This window comes from Gavialis gangeticus, unplaced genomic scaffold (assembly GCF_001723915.1).
Source record: "Gavialis gangeticus isolate Ggan-Ray unplaced genomic scaffold, GavGan_comp1, whole genome shotgun sequence".
NCBI classification, from domain to species: Eukaryota; Metazoa; Chordata; order Crocodylia; family Gavialidae; genus Gavialis; species Gavialis gangeticus.
In genome coordinates, this window is record NW_017729022.1 from 93,568,946 (window position 1) to 93,591,070 (window position 22,125).

A 22,125-nucleotide genomic window follows, 5' to 3' on the forward strand; every position below is an offset into this window, starting at 1 on the left:
TTTCATTTTTTGAAAGAATTAAACATTTCCAAGGAGGAAAAAAAGCTCTGAAAAAGAGCCCGAGGGGAAGGAAAATTTTAAAAAAAAAAAAAAAAAAAAAAAGAAAGATGAAGGTAACTAACACCCATACTAGCTCTAGTTCTCCTGCCAAAGCTTCCTGTTCATATGACCTCCAAGAAAGCATAATTTCCTGGAAGGAAATAAATAATAGGTCTCTTTTGTTTCTCTTATTGCAATAATTAAATGCCTTGCTTGGACATTTATCCTTCCTGACAATTAGAAGAACAGACCATTTCTCTCTAAATCCAATACTGGGAAGTGGACACCATTCACTTCCATCCTTTGCCAGTTTGAATTATTTTGAAAGCTGCTACTCAAGACCTTTTCAGTGTTGGAAATTCAGAGTTAAAATATAACTTGACCCGTATTAGCTGTATGAAACCATAAGCGTCATTCCTGCAGATTAATATTGCTCTACTGTTCCTTTTTTTACTGAGGGACATCTGTCAGGAAAATGAATTGCAGTTCATTAAGTAGTGGCTCATAGTGTTTTTACCTTCTTGTTTTATTTTCATCTCACCTTCCATGGTTCAGTGATCTATTACTAAGATTTGAAATATCAAGTTTCCCTGGAGCCATGAATGTTTAGATCTCCACAGTAGCATAACTAAGTGTGTGTGGGGGTGGGGGGGGGGAAATGGGAGAAAGTGAGGACCAAGAATAGCAACCATTACACTGCTGTCCCAGCCGCCTCTGGCAGCATCCAAGCCACTGATGCTGACCCGTGTGCTGCTGCTTCACCAGGCATAGAAGAGACAAATACTTATGAATGATCTTGGCTCTGCTTGAAAATAGATAACCACAACACCTTTTCATAGCAGGTTTGCTTTAAAGCCTGAGCCCTGATTTGCTGTCTGAGTCTTATATTAGATTCCAAACATTCACTGAGTTGCTTCCTTGCCATCTCAAAATATCCTACATAAAAGCGAAGTAAACATTTTCTAATCATTGGAATCCTTGGACCCAGCAATGACAGACTGTCTGTAGAACTTTGCTGAGGCTGCTACTCAGTAGTAAAGCACTGGAACATGTTACCCAGCACAGTTATGGAATCTCCATTCTTGGAGGCTTTTATGATCCAGCTAGACAAAGCCTTGGCTGGGATGATCTAGTTGGGGATGGTCCTGCTTTGAGCAAGGGGCTGGACTACATGACCTTCTGAGATCCCTTCCAACCCTAATTTTCTATGATTCTGTAACTGATTCTCCTCACAAGATTTGGCCTGTTTATGCCATGTCTGGATCCTCTGGCTATTAGACCTGTGCAAAATTTTGCCAGCAGTTTCGTTTTGACTCATTTCGAGCTCAAAACAGCAAAATTGAAACAAAACAGGGATCTTTGAAACAGGCTCGAAACGAAGCGAGGCAAGCTGAAACATTTCGAAATTTTTGAAACATTTTGAGTTTCAAAGCTCAATCTGGGCTTGCCTGCAGGGAAGCAGAAACTAAAGTAAGGAGAGGGAGGAGGAAGGTGGGGGAAAGAGTGCTCTCATATTGACTGCGTAGCTGGCCAGTGACTGTCATCCTTTCCTGAGGTCCCTTCCAATCCCAGTGCTCTGGGGGAGGGATGGGAAAACTGCATGAAAGGCAGCATTGTTTGAACTGCCTTCCTTTCTGCCTTAGTGTCAGTTGAGTGAGGGCGCACCTTTAACACACACACTGTCACCCACCCGTGTCATGAGTTTTGTTTGTCAGCAGCTAGAGGTGCAGGGCCTCGGGACCCGGACTCCCCCTGCACCTTATCTCCTTGACAGCTGTCAGGCATCGTGGCCACCTCAGGGCCTATCCATCAGGCCTGCAGCTTTCACCCCCTTGTGCCCCAAGACGGACACAGTCCCACAAGCACCCATGTCCCCTGCACTTGTCTCCTTGAAAGCTGGCAGGCTTCGTGGCCTCAGCAGGGGCTAGCAGGCCTACAGTTTTGACCCCACTGTGGCTTAACACCTACATGTGACATGAGCTTTTTCCTTTCAGAACTTTGAGGTGCAGTTTCCCTGAAACCACTCCACCTTGAAACTTGGCAGGCTTCATGCCCTCAGAAGGGGCTACTGTTCCTGCAAGTTTCATCCAAATCAGGCCAGAAATGACAAAGTTAATAGGCTGTTTGGAGCTTCCCCATTATAGCTTATGAGCAAAATGTCAAAACAGCGTCGAAACAGTTTCACTGTTTTGATGAAACAAAACTGAACAGCAGTTTCAAATCGAAATGAAATTTGAAATGAAACGCTGTTCCATCAAAACAGAAGTTGAAATGGAACAGTGCTGTTTCATACAGCCCTACTGGCTGTGCTTTTGGTCTGACCAAAATCCTTTCTGCTGAGAGATGCAGCTGCCTGGTATGAATAATCTTTCTTGGGTACAGAGAGAGTTGACAAATCCTCCAGTGTCAATTTCTGCTGATTCCAGTATATGTATTCTTAAGATGTTTTGGGGTGTACAAACTGTGCAGGACTCAGAAATTTCTTGTGGTAGCTAAGTCTCATTGCTGTTGGACTTAATCATAAGTGCCTAATGCTTCTGAGACTAGGCTCAGAATTCTATGTCACTTAGATGCTGTTGAAACTTTTATCCAGATAATAAATGCAAATTTCTTTTCTTTTTCCATGTTCTTTCTTATGGCTGTCTCACAGAAGAAGATTGAAAGGAATAAAAGTAAGGAGGAAGAAGTTGAGAGAGAGCTTGAAGAATATTAGGGAAAGATTGGTGGACACCGCACCCATCTGGTCTCATATAGGCACTCTCTAGTGACCTTAGAGCACATGCCCGGCTCCGTCTGTGAGGTGTGTCCCCGGGACTTGTTCGTTGGGCTGCGTTCACCCCCAAGGGAGACCCCGACACTCTCCTGCCATGCCTTGATCTTCTTTTCTTCAGTGGTAGGGCTCTCCCTTGTGGAATCTTGCAGACCGGGTGCTGCCCTTTGCGGGCGTTCTTGGGGCTCCACCTCCCCTACACCCCAGTCATATGCCAGCCCTCAGGACAACTGGATGATGGATCACCAGCCTGTCTCCTTGATGTTCCCTCCTGCCTTTGACCCTTCTTGGCTATCCCTTGATGTCTCTTTACCCTGGGTGACAACAGAGTGCAGGACCATTCTCACCTCAGCGTCTGCTCTTCCTTTATTGAGGCATCACAGTCCATGATGTTGACTCCTTTCCACCTTTTGATCCAGAGGGGTGCTCGTGGATACCTTCCCTGGTTTGGGCTCTGTGCACCCTTCTAAATGGTAAAATCAAAGAGAAGAAAAGAACAAATCGGGGTATGGGTCTCAGCCTGCCCCACTCACGGATCCAGCGTCTTTGATCCTCAGGATCCCTCAATGCCGTGCTCCTTGGCCCAGCTGTCCTGTCATGCCAGATAGGTAATCCTTTTAGGGGAGCTGGGACCCTTCCTATGGGTCCTTGTCTGGCCCCCTGCCACTGTGGAGCCCGGGGAGTACCTTCGCCTCCTGGCTCCAGCGTGGCTGCCTCCCTTCCTGTTTCCCCACTGCCAGCTTTTAAATCAGCCGGGTGGCGGTTTTTGATGATGTCATCTGCTGGCACCGCCCCCAGCCGCAAATAAAAGTGGCTGATGAACCACACCAGCGGCTCTTCTCAGCACGGCTTGGCTTTTTCTGTAATAGGTAAGTGAGCCCTCTCTTCAGGGCTTTTTGTTTCTTTCTTTGGGCAGCTCAACCCTGCCTCGGGTCCCGCTGTAAGAGGGTGCTCCGGGACCTCCATTTATGTCTCCCTGGGACAGACACAAAAAGTAGAGATCTACAAAATAGAAGAATGAGAAAAAACCTAGACTTGGAGAAGTTTAAGAACATAATCTTTGGCTCCTTCCCAATGTTCTGTTTCTTTTATTGTCATAATAAAGTTTCTTAGTACAGAACAGATTATTTCTGCACCACCACCACCACCCTCTGGTTCCCTTTGATTCCTTCGTTGTCCCCAGTGGCATAGATTTTAAGAAGCATGTTTTCTGTTCAAAGCAGTCATGTTGAATTCTGAAAGGAACCTGAAATTCATAAACTAACACTTGCCCCGAGCTCTTTGTGTCACTGCTCACTCTTGATTGCCTGTAGTTATCCAAAGACACACAGGGATTTTCCATTACAAATCTCCTGTTAGCCATTGAAGCATAAGTTAGAGGGATGGGCGAGAGCACTGTAGCTTGTCTCAGATTTTCACAATACATATATTAAAGAAAAGGGAGAGATTTTTTTTCTTATTGTTTCTTGAAGAGTCTGTTATATTTTGTCTTGTTCAAACTCTGTGTGCTAAGAAGGATATTTTTTTACTTACAGTATTGACCTCTGTCTGCCCTTCCTAATATTATAGGATCATAGGAAAGTAGGGAGAAAGGGACCTAATGAGGTCACCTATTCCAGCCCCCTGCACCCAGCAGTTACAGACTACCAGATCATCCTTGACCAATGAAGCAGTATCTCTACCATGGAGAAGCCACTGTGCTATAAACCCCTATTTACATCATGGTAATTTGTTTGGGTTCCCCTATCTTCAGAAAGAGCTGTAGACGTCTCTTGAGAAAAGGAAAATGTATCTGTGCTTATCTTAATATTTCCTGTCAGTAATCACATTCTTCCTTATTTATTTATGAGAACTGTATCAGACATGTCAGGTATCATGGTCACAGGAAGACCATTATCCATGAAAGGAACTTCAAGACTTCAGCAAGTCGTGCTTCAGCTCATTGGTTCAATAGGTTCTTTTCTAGTACCCGTTCCTACCCCTTATATAGCACCTGAATGAGGCTCTCTGGTATCCAATATTCAAATCTAATGTAATGACTGCTCTTTATGCTTATGAATATATGGATACCTTCTAAAAATATAATTCTCTACTCCTGAGTGGAAGGAACAGAAAATACATGAGCTCTTGATCTTTGCCCAATAGAGTTGAGAGGGCAAGATACAGCAAAGTAACAGGAACTATTGGTTAGCTCTCATTCAAACTCTGGTTTATTAAAATACGCTTGTGTACACAAGCAATCCCAATAGGTTCTAACAAAAAAGTTAAATTCTTGTTTCTGCAATACCACTCATATTCCTTTATCACCATCTTCATCTATTAACATTCCTCAAAAATAAGACTTTGTCCTTGCTAATGTTTGTCCTCGATCCAGGACCATGGTTGATTGCCATGGCATCATAGATCACTGTTACCAGGAATTTAAATACTCCAAAAAACAAATCTTTTTCAGTGTTTGTTTCATCTTTCTTTCTGTACAAACACCTTGCCAGAAAAAAATATCTGGAAAGGGATAAAAGTTCATTTCTTTTTTTCCTTAAAAAGCCATATTAATACTACCATGATCATAGAATAATAGAAGATTAGGGTTGGAAGGGACCATAGGAGGTCATCTAATCCAACCCCCTGCTTAAAGCAGGACCACCTCCAACTAGATTATCCCAGCCAGGGCTTTGTCAAGCCAAGTCTTAAAAGCCTCCAAGGTTGGAGATTCTACCACCTCTCTGGGTAACCTGTTCCAGTGCTTCACCACCTTCCTAGTGAGAGAGATTTTCATAAAATCCAACCTAAACCTCCCTTGCTGCAACTTGAGACCATTGCTTCTTGTTCTGTCATCTGCTACCACTGAGAGCAGTGTAGCTCTATCCCTTTGGAAACCCCCATCAGGTAGTTAAAGGCTGCTATTAAATCCTCCTCTCAGTCTTCTGTTCTCCAGACTAAATAAACCCAGTACCCTCAGCCTCTCCTCGTAAGTCCTATGCCCCAGGCCCCAAACCATTTTTGTTGCCCTCCACCAAACAACTGATCTACTGATACAATATGGGAACACTTATTCAATTAACCAGTAATGAGAGAAACTGGGGGGTGGGGGGGAAGCTGCCATATCTGTGAAAAAAGAGATGAATTATCTTTAGGGTGCTAAAATGAGACTGTGGAGATAAGCCTCCTTTCAACCTTTTTGCAGACAGAGACTTTCTGTCGCTCATCAATTTTCCAAAGCTAGAAATATGATAGGGAACGGGTTATACTGCTTTGATCCAAGATAAATGATGGATGGTTTAATTCCTGTCATGGTATTATCATGGTATAACAGGGAACTCAGGCTGGTAGGCAGTGGGTGCTGCAAGCCATGGCAGGTAATCCCAAGGCGGGGAGAGTTAGATGTGGGAAGGACTGGCAGTAGTATGATAACCCAGAGGAGGGATTTACAGATTTTTGCTCTAGCTTAGACTGGAGGACCACGTGTGGCTAATCAGGGAAGAAAGGAGGCCATAGGGATATTGGAGGGGCTCACTATGTTGAGTCCTACCAGGGGCTGGTGTACAAGGCATAGGCAGGCTGAAGTTGAGAGAACCAAAGCCTGAACCCAGAAGGGGCAACAGAGGCAGTCTGAGGCCAAGAGACGGCCAGAGCATGAGCCCTGAGGGGCAACCAAGGTGGCCTGGGGCCAACAAGAGGCTGAGACTGGAAAGGCCAGGCCAGAGCCAGTGGACCTAAGGCAGTCGACAGCCAGAGTAACCAGTAGGCTAAGAAGGCTGAAGCCTATCCAGGAAGGCAAGCAGCGACTGAGTCACATGTGTGAGGTATAAACATGACTATGGGGCCAGCTTAAATAAGGGCCATCAGAGCTATAGATGGTGGCTACTGACTCACAGTGCCAGCCAGGCACCAATAGGTCTGCTGGTGTGTGAGAGAGACTTGTGGAAAACTGTGTTGTTTTGGCTAGTGGGCAGAGGGCCCAGTGATCACGAGAGACGTCAGGTTAGACTGAGCACCAGTTAGGGCACTCCAGGACTCAGGGGCAGCCTCCCAATTAATATCAAAGAGCACCAAGGTATGGCAGGTGAGAGAACCGGTCTTAGGGGGAGGACGGTGTTGCATAGAGGACCAGAAATGTGGGCAGGATTAGGGGGTGCCACCCCATGACTTGTCCTGCTACACATGGGTTATTCATAAATGAGAATGACATTAAAATATTTTCTATCTTTCTTTTACAACTCCACAAGGACAAAATCCCTGCTTCCTTAGAACAAAATTCACTGATCTCATTTTAATAGGTGGGGTTATGCCATGGGTCAAAGTTGCCTGAAACTTTTTACTTTGTGGCCCTGATCTCCATGGCTTTGACAACTTGTCCAAACTGTAGCTGTTTGGGCTAAAGTTTTACAAGCAAGTGTCTGCCTCAGGCCACTTTTTTGTATTTTTTTTAACGTTGTGCATGTTTATTTTAGCTGAAAAGGTTTGGATGTCTCTAAGACAGCAGCTAGTCAAGAAAATAAATGCATTGTTTTGCACCCACTAAAATATACTGCTATTTTTTTTCCTTTGAGACCTCTTCACTTCCTATCCTTCTGCATCAGAGATCACCCTTTGCCCATCCATGTGAAAAGCCAGATAGAACTGGCCAATTTATAAATTTTGGCAAATCAAGAGTTCACCGTTGCAGTAGAAGCTTGTTAGAGCTTTGCTACTAGAAGCTCTGATGACTCCATACAGCTGTAGGCTGCTGTGAAGTGTGCTCATGAAAGCAGGGAGCTCGGTCTCACCTGACCCTGCTGCTGGTATGGAGGAAGAGACATAAGCCAATTCTGAGAATGGAGATGTGGCAGAGGGAGTAGACAGGGACCAAGGAGTCTGGTAGAAGGATGAGGGAAGCGAGAACAGGAACTAGGAATTGGGGTACAGGAAAACTGTCACTTGCTGAGGAAGAGGACTTAAGACCAGAAGTCAGATGCAAAGATATGAAGTTACTGTGTAGATTTGGACCCTACATTTGTCATCTCAGATCCCACTTTCTATTGTGATGCGCAGTAACGTTATTCAACATTTCAGTTAATTCAGGTTTGGGTACTACACCCTTAGTGGTATTGACCGCAAATCCTGTTCCATACAACTGACATGTTGAAGGAAAAGGTAGACTGCAGTCTGATTTAGGCTCTTTTTATGTGCTACATGGAAACAAAAGCCAAAATGATTTGGGGAATGATAGACAGATACAGCATATCATGGAGCAGAGACAGAAGACCTTCATCAATACAGCTATGGTCAGACTAAATATAGTAGTTCTAAGTATCTCATTACCAGAAAGTCAGCAATAAATTGGAAGACGTTCAGAGAACAGCAAGGGAAATTATTAGAGTGGTTCAAAACTGATTAATGAGGAAAGCTGAATAAATTTAACATATTACTAAGTCCTATTGCACTTTATATCAAGACTATGCTTGTTTTCTTCATGGCCCCACATCCAGTATCCCTATCTGCACCATCTGAGACCTGATATGGTCTCTTTTCCTAATTCTCTATTAATGTTTTCATCCCACCATTACTTCCCACTCCAGTAGCCATGTTGAATCCTCATTTACCACGTCTTTATGCCTTCTTCCATGATTTTCCATGAAAATTTTTCGCAATCCTGTTTTCCAAGACAAATGCTACTTGAGAATTCATTTACTTCAGTTGTGCTTTCCTAATATTTACTTCTGTCATTTCACCTGCAAGTTTTTGATCATTAGACCCACAAATGTTTGTCCATATATGCCAGCTTTGCCTTCCTCTTCCCATCCCCTGCTTACTGCTTGTCTGCTAAAATGATAGAAATGGTTTTTGTTTTGGTATGCTTTTTGGGACAGAAACTGTGAAGGAGCTTTTCACACATTTTTATTTGTACCTCTGAAAAGTCACAAAGAGTGTATTATTCATGCTTTTGTTTTTTAATGAGGTATCTAGAACATTTGGGGCTGCTTATGGCTAAAAGTGTAGCTTGGTGGAAGCGCTGGTTACCATTACACACTTGAGAAAAGTTGTAGGAACAATCTCGTACATGGAAGGGGGGAGTGCATCACATGACTTAGTCATAGTCATCTCTAATTTTTCATTCTGGTATCATTTTAGTGTACTTAGCAGAATGTTGGTTTTACTTTTTTCAGGTATCATACAAGCTTTTTGAAGATATGGGTCTGTTTGAAACCTTTAAAATTCCAGTGAGGGAGTTCATGAACTACTTTCACGCACTGGAGTGTGGATACCGAGACATACCTTGTAAGTAAAGCTCCTGGATAAATAGGAGTACATTTTTCAGGATCACTGATTTTCCTTTTTTCAGTAAAAAATTGTAATACATCCTTCCTTCTCCCAGTAGTTATTTATTCTTTCATGGGCTGTATTTTCTTTACCACCTTTTGACTATCACTCACATACTTTTTAAAATACTTAAGCATTGATCCATTCAGAGTTGCTATGGCTGACTGACTGTAGAGCCCAAGACTTTTTCAGAGTGACTCTAGGCATTTGGGAGTCTATGTCCATGCCACTACTACCACCCTGCCAATACTGGGAACACTGTTCAGCTCTGTGCCTCAGGAGCGCCCCAGGGATGATGTTAGAGCATGATCTTAGGTTCAAACCTCTAAGTTCTCTGTTCAGCCTAATTCCCAGTCCTGAGTACACACAGTGGGAGTGGGTGAGCAGGGCTTATTTCTCAACAGTAGTCCCAGTCTCAACAGGGAGGCTATGTAGACACAGCCTGTGTCTTACTGAAAAGTGAGTTATTCAATGCAAATTAGGTGTCTATATACTATTGAGGATATGGGCCCAGGTCACTAACTGAAAATTAGTCCTGTAAATAAGTTAAGTGTTGTCCTTCAGCATGTATCTGATAAACTGTTGCTTGCATCAGGCTTTCCAATGCACAGGCTGTAGAGTTCCCCACCATGTACGTGAATGAAATATATACATATGGGTTAAAATTATTCTGATTCTTAGCCATAGTTATCATTCATTAGCAACCTAAACAACAGAACATAGTATGTAACTTTGCTTCCAACAAGCCTGATTTGATTGTTTCCCCAAGTTGCCTCTCTTAGGGTATAAACAGACATTACATTTCTCTCAGGAGAAAGCCTTTTGTTCCATATACAAGTCCATGGTCCCTCTTTAAGTACCTGTGAAATAAGCAATATAAAACATACTAACACTTTTTCCTTAGAGCTATACATGTCTGTTAGTTAATAGCAGCTCATTCAGGTTAATTGCCAATCATTCCAGGAATGAGCCTGTCAGGCTCAGTGCTCTCCCCAGCTACTGTCTGAAAGGGCTATGTATAAAGGACTGTGCCACTCCTCTTTTGTCCCCGATTTTGACTTGGATCAATCAGGGCTGCCTCAAATGAGATATCTGTTTCCAGCCTTAGAGAGAAGCTTCTGCCCCCACCTTCTGGTTTTGTTCCCACTATAACTGATTATGACTGATTACTAACTAAGCAGCACAGAACAAGATCACACGTAGACACCTCTTAGATGGAATAGGATTTTATTCTTAGGCTACAAATAGATAATCAGTGTATCCCTGAACAAAGATTTTAATCTTGGGATCCTAAAAATGTACAAGCTCATTGTCCCACTTTAAGTACCTATGAAATATCTAAATTAGCACTTTTCCCTGGCACAGTCATGGCTTATTTGAGTTAATTGCCATGCAAGCTTCATGCTTAAACAGGTGTCTCAGGCCTGTTTAGCTGCAAGCCAAAACCTAGAATAATCAAGGACACCTGAAGGCTGTATCCTCAAGGGTGTATAGGCACCTAATTCACATTGAAATAACTCACTTTTCAGACCTAATGTCCTTGATAATGTCTATTTTTGGGGGAATAGTTTTCATGATCATGACTGTCCTGGGGGGGTTGGGAGTTATTATTTCCTGAAGATAACAGGACATTTCAATTCCTTCAAATTCTGAAGGCTTCTTATCTCTTGCTGCTTAGCTGGAAGTTGTTATCAGAGTGAAATCTGTTTGAGGTCTTTTCTTCGTTAGGTTAGTAGGAGTAGCTCTCATCATCATCACCCATTTCCATGCTAAAATCTCTAAATTGAATTAAATCAATCCTATTTTCCTGCTCAAGTGAGATGGTTTCAAGTTTGAGGACAGCTCATACCTGGGATATTGGTGATACAGCTTTAGACTACAGCTCAGCAGCTGCCTGACAAATTACTCTGTTCAGATAGGGGGTATATCTACCCTGCAATTAGCTCAGCTGATTGGCTTCAGAGTCTCAGCGCCCTAGAAAACCAAGCCCAGATGTTAGATGTCCACTGTGAAGCCAGACTTGCGTTAGTGTTTTCAGAATTCCTGGACTTGCCTATATGTGTCTGGGGGCATATTCCATGGTCAGTGGCAGTGATGGCAGTCCCTTGATATGTGGATTTTGGTCTTCCAGTAAATAGGGAAGAGATTGGTGTGTCTGTGGATGACTAAGGAAGCTGATCTGGGATCTGCATGTTTGACTACAAGTATAGCATATAGTTCCAAGGAGTAGATCCTGGTGATGTCAGGTCACAGTTCTCCTCATTGTCTCTCTCATCTATCTACTTCCATAGTGAGGTGAGTTTGCCCAAAATGATCAATGCCTTGTTCTACAACATGACACCTTTGGGAGCAATTCGGTACTTGAGCGTCCCAGAAATTGATGGTTAATATTACATTTCTTCAGATTGGCCTTCAGGTGTCCTTGAATCTCATCCTTTAATTACCTCTAGAGCAGTGACCACTGCTGAGTTGAGAGTATTGGCATATCCCGTGGTTCCCAATGTGAAGATACGCTGAGGATGTTTTTGCAGCTAGTTGTCTATTGCAGAAGGACTCATTACTGGAGTTCAGTCAATGCCCAATTAATTTTGTGCGTCATCACTGCAAAGTGTAGGTCACAGCCAAGGTTATAGTAGAACTTGGGCTCTAACACTGTCAAGCAGGTAAATTAGCTCTCACGGTAAAGAACTTGGGCTAAAATTCAGATAGGAGACATTTTTATCTGTGCAATGTGCACATATCCTGAGTGTTGTGGTATGCCCATTCTCACGTGAGCTATGCTAACTCAGGTGAAGTATCTATGCTACCTGTTACAGCCCTTGTTATTAGAGACCTGATAGAATCCCAGCCTTCCGTATGCAGTAAATGGGAGTGTTTTGACTGATTTCACCTTGTGTGTACCATGTGGTACATGAGTAGCAGACTGTATGGAATGGAGTGAAGATGTACAGTTGGAAACAGAGTTCTTCTTGAGCTAAAGGCTTTTCTATCTTCTGTTTGGAGGGAGCTGTAACTTTTCCTCTTCCTTGGCTGATGGTAAAAAATCCCCTACTGCTTCAGTCTACTAATAAAATTAAAGGTGACTGCTCACAAAATTATAAAATAAAACTGCATTTTCGCATGTTGTAATGGGGACATCATTTTCCTCACAGGATCCACTAGATGGTGCTCTCCACCCTCTGTTAGAAATAATCGGCATGTTTTAATGAGTATCATTTGATTTGTCACAGATCACAACAGAATCCATGCAACTGATGTTCTACACGCTGTTTGGTACCTTTCCACCCAACCCATCCCAGGACTCCCAACTGTGATTAATGACCAGGGGTCAGCGAGTGATTCGGGTATTTAAATGCATTGTGCTTTTAAAAGTTGTGTAATGGAATATGGTGAATGTTTAATTGGATAGATAAAAATTGCTCATTGAGGAAACTGCATGTAGTGAACTCCCAGATGAATATTGTGACCTATCTGTCCATCTCAGTGGTTTGAAAGCTTTTTTGGACTCAAAGCACACTTCAGAAAATGCTGGCTCTGAGTTTTGACTTCTTTAACTAGAGAAAAAGTAATAGAGCAATTCTTCTGTTGCAGAGAACTCAGAAATACCACAACAGGGCAGAATGTTTTTGATGCTATGGATTTCTATTTGAAACCTCTGGGTTTATCATGTGAATCATGTTTGCAGACCTATCTTGCACAGTACCCAGTTGCCCCTTAAAATAATCTCAAGGCACCTTAAGGTTCTGCAGCACCCAGGTTGAGAAACACATGTCTATCTAACACAAAATCTGTTGTTTCTTTTTTCTTTTTTTTTTTAGTGTAGATCATTTGCTTTTACAGTGTTAGAAAGAATTCATCTGCAAAAGTTGCTGTGGGTTTTCATCAGTGCACTTTTCAAGCTTAATACTTATACTTAAAATGTATGGCTTTGACTGCTGGAACCAATCTTTTTTTTAATCCCTGTTTTCCAAGACAACGCTTTAGTGATGCAGTAGGGAAAATCAGTGCAGAAATCTTGGTTCTGCAGAATTGCACTTCTTTAAAATGGTACAGATACCAAGAATGTGCACATGGAGAAATGCACATTAATCTGGTCTACTGTATCCTGGAGAACACTCTTCTTTACTCCTCCAAGTGTACTTTGCATGTCAACAGTAGTGCATGTATACTGTTTGTGAAGTAGCTCAAAATATTTTGGGTGGAAAGGTGTTTCATCAATGTAAACTTTTTTAGTTGCCATTTATTTTATTATTTATATACACTTTTTTGAAAGGTACTCATTTATGGTAACATAGGACTTGCATATCTGATCAAACCATCTGATCTCTCCATCTTATCTTTTATTTACCTCTGGAAGTGGTCTGTTCTAGATCCTTTTCAGAGAACTCTCTTGTCCACATTTTCAGCAGCAAAATTGAGCTCAGGAATGTTAGATCATAGATCTCCTGCAACCATTACACTTAATACACAATTAACCTGTTAATAATGCTGTAACCCAGCCACACATTCAGGCAAGTAATGCTGTGACAAAAAAGGAAATGACACACAAAATTTATTCCTAAAACATACATAATATTTTTGTGCCTGGTTTCCATCACGTCTTAAATTGAATGTGTGGCAGGGTAGTCCCCTCCAGGCAGCTGGATGTCAGCTGAATGGCAGGGCCTGGTTGACAGCTCTCCTTGTGTTGACAGCCTGACAGCGATGTGGTGCAGCCCTGGATGGATCTGCAACTGCTGTTTTTGGGGTGCTGAATGGGTGAAGCCCATCAGCTGGTGCTGGATAGCAGGGAGCCTGAACTGCTTGCCTTACCCTGCAGCTCAGAGGGAATTTCAGACCAAGGCAATTGTCACTTTCCAGGCAGGAGATCCTATGACTGGGGAGAAGTTCCGCAATCCTGGGGTCCCTGTGCATGAGGACTGCATGTGCAGCAAAGCTTCTCCTACATCCCAAGGCCATGGCATGCTGGGAACTTAAAAAATTGTGTGCAGGTTTTGTTTTGACATCCTGGTGCATGGGGTCTGGGACTGGCCTCAGTGGAGTTTCAGGGCTGGAACCCATGATCAGTTGATTGTCAGTTCTAGTCTGAGACTACTAGGACCATCAGCTGATTGTTGGTCCCAACCTGGCATCTACACCAGATGCTTGAACCACATGTGGTATGCATAGCAGGAGGTTTGATTAGAATCAGGGATCCCAACCTTACACTATGATGGGCTTTACATTAGCTGCTATCACACAGGAAAGCAATCTGGGAGTCACTGTGGACAGTTCACTGACAATATCAGCTCACTGCTCAGCAGCCATCAGAAAGGCAAACGAAATGTTAGGGATTGTTAAGAAGGGAAATTTAAACAAAACTGTAAGTATCATCATGCCCCTTTATAAATCCACAGTGTGTCCACACCTTGAATACTGTGCTAGTTCTGGTTTTTACACCTGAAAAAGGATATAGAAATACTAGAGAGGGTCCAGAGAAGGGCATCAAGGATGATTAAAGGTAGGGAGTAAGGCTGTGCAAAATGTCCCCAAGTGTTTCGTTTTGACACTGTTTTGACTCATTTCAAGCTTGAAACAGCAAAATCAAAACAAAAGGCTTTGAAACATCCTTGAAATAAAATGAGGGCACTCAAAACATTTTGATCGTTTTGAAACGTTTCAAGTTTTGAAGCTGGGCTTGCTTTCAGGGAAACAAAAAGTTGAGAGGGAGGGGGAAGAAGGGGGAAGGACTGCTCTGATATTGACGTGTGTAGCTGTGATCCTTCCCTGAAGTCCCTTCCAACCCCAGTGCTCTGGGGGAGGGAGGGAAAAACAGCTGTGCCTTAATACACACAGTCACATGTCAGAAGTTTTGCTTGTCAGCAGCTTGAGGTGCAGTTTCCCAGAAACCCCTGCACCTATCTCCTTGAAACATGACAGGCTTTGTAACCTCAGCAGGGGCTACCATCCCTGCTGTTTTCATTCAAATCAGGCAAGAAATGACAAAGTTACAGGCAGTTTTGTGATTCCCCATTATAGCCCATGGGGGAAACGTCAAAACAGTGAAACAGTTTTGACAAAACGAAATGGAACAGTGCTTTGAAACTAAGCTTGAAATGAAATGCTGTCCCATTGAAATGGAAAAACAGAAGTCAAAATGAACTGATGCTGTTTTGCACAGCCCTAGTAGGGAGGGGCTTCCATGTTAGGCAAGACTAAAGACTGACAGCCATGTGGCATATTCAGTTTAGAAAAGAGACACTCAAGGGGGGGTCTGTTAAGGGTTTACTAAATGGTGAAGAGAAAGTAAATAGACTTTTATTATTTATTGTCTCTCACAATACAGGAACTAGGAGTCATAAAAAGAAGGTAGTAGGTAGTAAGTTTAAAACTAACAAAAGGAAGATCTTCTTCACATAGCATATAATTGAAATGTGGATCATTGCCACCAGATGTTGTGGAGGCTGACAATTTACACAGATTCAAGAAAGGATTCAACAGATTCTTGGAGGAAAGGGGCATATGTAGTTACTGAGCATGGGAGTTAGGGATAGAGTCTTTAAATTAGAACTTATAGTAGTTTCATAGTAGCTAGGGTCAGGAGGGACCTGAACAGATCATCTAGCCTGAACCCCTGCCACAGGCAGGAATGAATGCTGGGTTCACAAGACCCCAAACAGGTGATCATCCAACCTCCTCTTGAATTTGCCCAAGGTAGGGGCGAGGACCACTTCCCTGGGAAGTTGGTTCCAGATTTTGGCCACCCTAACTGTAAAATATTGCCTTCTGATCTCTAACCTAAACCTATTCTCCATCAGCTTATTACCATTGTTCCTTGTCACCCCAGGTGGTGCTGGGGAGAAAAAGGCTCTACCTTTTTGCTCTTGATCTTCCCCAATGAGTTTGTAGGCAGCCACCAGGTCCCCCCTCAGCCTCCTCTTGCTGAGGCTGAACAGGTTCAGGCCCCTCAGTCTCCTCATAGGGCCTGTCCTGCTGCCCTCTCACCAAGCGGGTGACCCTCCTCTGAACCCTCTCCAGGCTGGCCACATCCCTTTTGAAGTGCGGTGCCCAGTACTGGACCCAGTACTCCAACTGTGGCCTGACCAGTGTTGCATAGAGGGGGAGCATCACCTCTCTGGACAGGCTTGAGATGCACCTTTTGATGCATGACAAGGTATGGCTGGCTTTGCTGGCTGCGGTCTGGCATTGGTGGCTCATGTTCATCTTGGAGTCAATAATGACTGCAAGATCCCGTTCTGCCTCTGTGCTTTCAAGAGGGGAACTCCCCAGCCTGTATGTATGCTGTGGATTCCTTCTCCCAAGGTGCAGCACCCTGCATTTGTCTGTGTTGAACCCCATTCTATTCTCGTCTGCCCACTTTTGTAGCCTGTCTAAATCTATTTGCAGCCTCTCTCTCCCGTCAAGTGTGTCCACCTTGCTCCACATCTTAGTGTCATCAGCAAACTTGAACAGTGTGCTTTCCACCCCCTCATCCAAGTCGCTGATGAATATGTTAAACAGTGCGGGCCTGAGGACTGAGCCCTGGGGGACCCCACTGCTCACATCTCACCAGGTTGAGTACAACCCATCCACCACTACTCTCTGGGTGCGCCCCATCAGCCAATTTTTTACCCATCCAACTATGCAGGCATCAATGCCACAGTCACTTAATTTATTGATGAGGATGGGGTGAGAGATGGTGTCAAAGGCCTTCTTAAAGTCTAGAAAGACTACGTCCACGGCAACACTGTCATCCAAGGATTCAGTTACTTGGTCATAAAAGGCAATCAGGTTGGTCAGGCAGGACCTGCCTTTGATGAACCCATGCTGATTGCCCCGAGTGTGATCTCCCCTGCAGGCCCCGCACAGATGTGGTCCTTGATGATTCTCTCCAAGATCTTCCTATACCTGAAATGTTGGAGGCTGTAAGTGAGAGAGGAACAGTGGCAGGGAAAAAATCCCTGCTCATGCCCAGTTCAGTCTCCCTTTCAGCATCCACTGTATGGCACACAGCACTGGGCAAACTGGACCTATGGTCTAACACAATAAATAACAGTTCTTATATTCTTATGATCGGGTTCCACTGTGCCATTAAATGTACTTGCACAAGTAGCCTAAAATCAAGCAACTAGGCTGGTTGAGCTATTTATTCGAAGACCATAAAGGATTTGGGGTCTTCTTTATGGTCCAGTCTTTAGAGAGAGAGAGAGCTATGATGTGTAATCAGGGGTTACTAACAATAACTTAGAATAATCCTTAATACACAAATTATTAGAAATCACAAAATTTACTGCTGAGTGATTAATTGTGCTCAAAAAGCATATTGTAAATTCACCCTACCCGCAAATGTGCTCCTGAGAGTTATTTTAGTAAGGTGTCAAACTTCTTTAAGACGCTTTTTGTGTTTGCTTAGATTCTGATAGTGGAATCACTCATGGTCACATGGGATACGTGGTTTCAAAGATGTATACTCCTACAGATGACAGCTATGGTTGCCTTTCTGGCAATATCCCAGCCCTAGAATTGATGGCCCTTTATGTAGCAGCAGCCATGCATGACTATGATCATCCAGGAAGGACCAATGCCTTTTTGGTTGCAACCAGTGCACCTCAGGTAAGTTTTTAGCTGTCTTTTTATATGGTGTTTAATTATAGTGTTTCCAAAGGTCTTTTAGGATGCCTTTTTCTTTTTAAAAGTGTCTATTAGAGATGCATTAAATGTAAACAATGGCATTGTAAGAATCAGATAATATGTTTATTATTGCACAATTTGTTTTCTACCAAATAGTGCAAAGCATAGTGTATGTATTATACACTATACGTAGTAGCTCCAGCAACAGAGAGTGAATAAGGATTTCCTTAAGATCGGGTTAATTTAAGCTATTAATAAATTCATTAGCAAAGCATTTTGAGAAAGAGAAGCTAATTTTTCTACTATTTAATACGGAAGCCCTATGTATTGAACATACCGACTTTTTGCTATATTGCTAAACTGTGTATGCACATCTTCACAAAACTAAATAAAATCTCTCTCTACTATATTCCCTAATGTTTCTAATAGTATTTCTTACCTTATGTAAATATTCAAGATTATTAATGTACTTCAAACAGAATTTTACTGTATGATTTTAAAACCTGGGCCAGTACAGGACAATTCCATAAGATATATATACCTTGGAATTTGAATCTACTTTCTGAATGGAGCATCTGTTATTTCCCAAAGCTAGTCCTTCAAAAGAAATGGCATTTAAACTGATTTGTGATGTTGATAGAGTTCTATGAGATCATATATTTATAAAACCTTATAACTGTGGTAGGAATTGTTGAACTATACCAGTTTGATAGAACCAATAAGCAGGGCTGTGCAAAGCTTTGGTCACTGATGAGATTTGGCAGGGATTCGGCCTGATTTGGTGGCCAAATCTCTGAATCTGAATCAAATCAGGAGACCCTTTAATCTCTCCTAATTGAAACAGAACCCTTCAAATCAATTCAGAGAGATTCATAAAGATTTGATGATTCAGAAATAGACACAGCTTTAAATGTTTTTTCTACATAGCTCAAGGTACCAGGCAGCTTGTGAATGCTGCGATGGTGGGGCGGATGGAGCATCCCACAGGAGCACAGGGGGCTTCCCATTGTGCTCGGCAGCAGACCCAGAAGTGGACCAGAATGACTTCCAGTCCACTTCCGGGCCTGCCAGGGAGCATGCTGCTCTCCGCCAACCCTGTGTGCCCCACTGGCTCAGCAACTGGTGCCTCCTGGGTCTAGGGGGGCACCTGAGGTACCTCTGTGCCCAATAGCTGAGCACACAGTGGAGGGGGTGAGGCAGGCTGGGCTTCTGTTGGACACTGCATTTGCCCCACCATTGCAGCATTCACAAGCCATGCCTGGTACCTCAAGGTATGTAGGAAAAACATTTAAAGCTGAGTCTGTGGCCAAATTGCTGATTGTCCAAATCAGCATCGAACCTTCAGATTTGGATTCAGCCAAATCAAACTGAGACAGTGATCCGAATCAACCAATCAAATCACTGTTCCCAATTTGGGCTGAATTAAAATCCAAATAGAATATGGCCTGTTTTGCACACACCTACCAATAAGTGCTTTCAGAAACAAACCCCTTAAAGACTCCAGCTCTGAAAAGCGGTAGAAATTCCTACATAAATACGTAAAATACTTTTTAATTCTATCCATTAAAAAATTAACAAAAAGAGATTGTGGCAGGCCAGTAGGGGATGCTCCTGTATTGAACCACCCACCTCATTGCGCCCAACCATCTTCCAGGCTCTGAGTGCCTCCCTGGGGGTGCCTGACATTTGGCCAACCCCCTTCCTGAAGGACACCCACAAGCCTGGGGGTAACGCCACCACCACCAGAGTGTGGACTGATCTGGGACCTGCACCCTCTTGGAAACACAGGCCTAATAGTCCTTGAGGGTACTTGACCTACTGCAAGAACTTGGGGTGCTTCCCTCAGCCTGAAGCACAAATAGCAGTCTCCCTTAGTCAGCTGAACCAAGAGGACTTCATGGCATAATCTAGACCCTCTCTCAATAAGTCTCCCACACTAGGTACAAAAGCGAACTTTATTGGTTACGAGGTGTAGGTGTGGAATAGGGTACAGTGTAGAGCAATATCAGAGAAATACCTTAGAGCGAACAGTGGCATGGTAGCCTTTGATCAGTCACGCATCTGAGTTACTGCAAGCTATATATCTAGTTAGATCTCAGTAGCTTACTCACAAGTCTCATCCAGAGGCAGGTGGAGATTCTCTCTGGAGACAGGCAGTTCCTTGATCACGAGTTTCGAGAGAGAGAGCAAGTTTCAGATAGACCAGCTTCTCTGTGAGTTTTCATCATGGCTACTGCCCCTCCTTCTCCTGGGCAGTCCTTCACTTATATAGCCCTTATGACCTCATTTACCTGGTTCAATGAAGGCCAGCAACTGCTGGCTGCCAGCCATCCAATTTGAAATGCATCGCTGGTTGCAGGGTAGACTGGTGGGGTCTTTAGCCCCCTCCCAGTCATGATGACCTTGCTTAGAACAATACAGAGCTTAAGCCCCTCACCCAGGTATGTGATGCCAGTCACATAGGCAGAGGGAGCAGGTTTCCCCTCTCCCTCAGGAATGTATCCAAATCAGGCTACAACTCAGGGTTACCTGAAGCAGATTGGACCAGAGGAGTCTGCCCTCTGCAGTGACCATGGTAACCAAATTGTCAGACAGCAGAGTTTGGAGAGAGCCAGAGATGGTATTCTGCCACAGAGATTACAATGGTTTCCTGTATACTGCACTCGCCCTTACCCCAAAAATTTGCTTTCCAAAGTTGTGGCGCATGTCTTAAGCATGGAAGCTGATTTTTATTTTTTTTAGGTGTAAAATGGCCATAAGATGCTGTAACATGGCTCCTGGTTTTTTTAACCTGTTTCCTCCAGGAGCTACCTGGAGAGAGAAGTGAACTCTGGCCAGCCCAGATTCAGGGTGGTACAGTCACACCCTGCTTTGATTCCTTCTCCACCCAAAGTATAAAACCAAGTGCCCGGCAGCAATTGTAGCCTTTCTATTTGGGTAGTGTTGCAGAAATCAGTTGACTTTAGGGCTCGTTGTAAACTACCTGATTCCAGGTAATTCGTCTTCAGTCCACAGGTGTCAATGGCTCTCTCTTTTTTCAATGCTCCACTAAGCAAGCTATCCTTTGTTCAGCAATTTTGCTGTCTGCTAGCTACTCCTGGTCTTGTTCCTGCTATTTCACAGTCCTGCAGACTTTTTAGCTCTTTCCACAGTCCTAGATCCACCCATAGAATTCAGCTGTCAGCACCAGCTACAGGTTCAGCTGTTGGCTGATCAGCCAAGAGTTCTTGACAATTCAGCTATGAACAGGTTAAAACTGTAACTCTTTCCTGCGTAGGAAAAGGAGGGTAAGCTGTGCCCCTTCTTTTTGAGCCAAAGCTCTGGAAAAAAATCTTTTTCCATCATCTGCCTTCCCAAAAACAAGGTGGTGGGTGTGTTATTTGGGACATATGGTATGTGAGAAAATACAGTAACTCATCATAAGGTACTGGTCAAAAAGGAATGAGAGACCCTTTGGCGTGTAAAGTTTGGGTCTTTCAATCCCGAAAGATAGTCACTACTATTACTAGTAACAATACAGTTTAAGAGACGTCATCAAATTCTTCAGAAATGGGGAAATTTGACACTCTCTCTAGCCAGTTGAAGTTGGTTTCATTCCACATTGTAATTCTTATTTCTTGCTTTTTATACTTGATATGCTAAGATTATTCACTGTTTTGCTTCTGCAGGCTGTGCTGTATAATGACCGCTCTGTTTTGGAGAATCATCATGCAGCTGCTGCGTGGAATCTTTTCATGTCCAGGCCAGAGTATAACTTCTTAGTCAATCTCGACCATGTGGAATTCAAGCATTTCCGGTTTCTTGTAATTGAGGCCATTTTGGCCACTGACCTGAAGAAACACTTTGATTTTGTAGCAAAATTCAATGCCAAGGTAAAAAGACTTATGCAAATTTTCAGTGTGTAGTCAATGAAAGTCTTGAAAGGTTTCGTTGCTTTTTTTCCTGCCCCTTTCCTTCTAGAGCTGTAAAAGTTATTTCTGCTAAATATTTGTCTGGGACTTTTGTTATTTGCTTATTGAATGTGGTGGCACAGATGATTTTTTAGATCCTATTTGCTGTTTCAGACCGTGGGATAAAACAAGGCCTGTGTTCTGCTGATTGCATAAGGAATGAAGGTGATAGGCAGTGTCCGAACTAGTGCTCAGTACACTCCCATAAGTGTTTTTTTTCCCTTTCCTCCTTGCTGTGGCACTGAGTTGAACTATCTTATGGCAGAGGAAAAATGGTGGTTTGGGGAGATGCTGCCATGACCAAGGGGAAACTGCAATTCACCAGTGATAAACTATTTTAACTAGATAATGAGGTGCATCATTTGACAGGGATTGTCTTGTTGTTGTTGTTCTGTGTTTGTACAGAGTCTAGCACAAAGAGGTCCTTCTCCCTGACTAGGGGCACCTAGTCACGTG

The 22,125-nt window shown here is 43.2% G+C and overlaps 1 protein-coding gene across 2 annotated transcripts in view; it reads left to right on the top strand.

The window, feature by feature from the left end:
* Positions 1–22,125, top strand: part of PDE3A (phosphodiesterase 3A) — a 143,523-nt gene that overhangs the window by 106,701 nt on the left and 14,697 nt on the right. The window contains exons 9-12 of one of the 2 annotated variants that reach the window (XM_019515615.1): positions 8,956–9,067; positions 12,340–12,453; positions 17,502–17,701; positions 21,388–21,591. In XM_019515615.1, coding sequence (XP_019371160.1) covers positions 8,956–9,067; positions 12,340–12,453; positions 17,502–17,701; positions 21,388–21,591 — 630 coding nt within the window. The remainder of the gene's footprint in view (positions 1–8,955; positions 9,068–12,339; positions 12,454–17,501; positions 17,702–21,387; positions 21,592–22,125) is intronic. The other variant, XM_019515616.1, reaches the window with a different exon arrangement.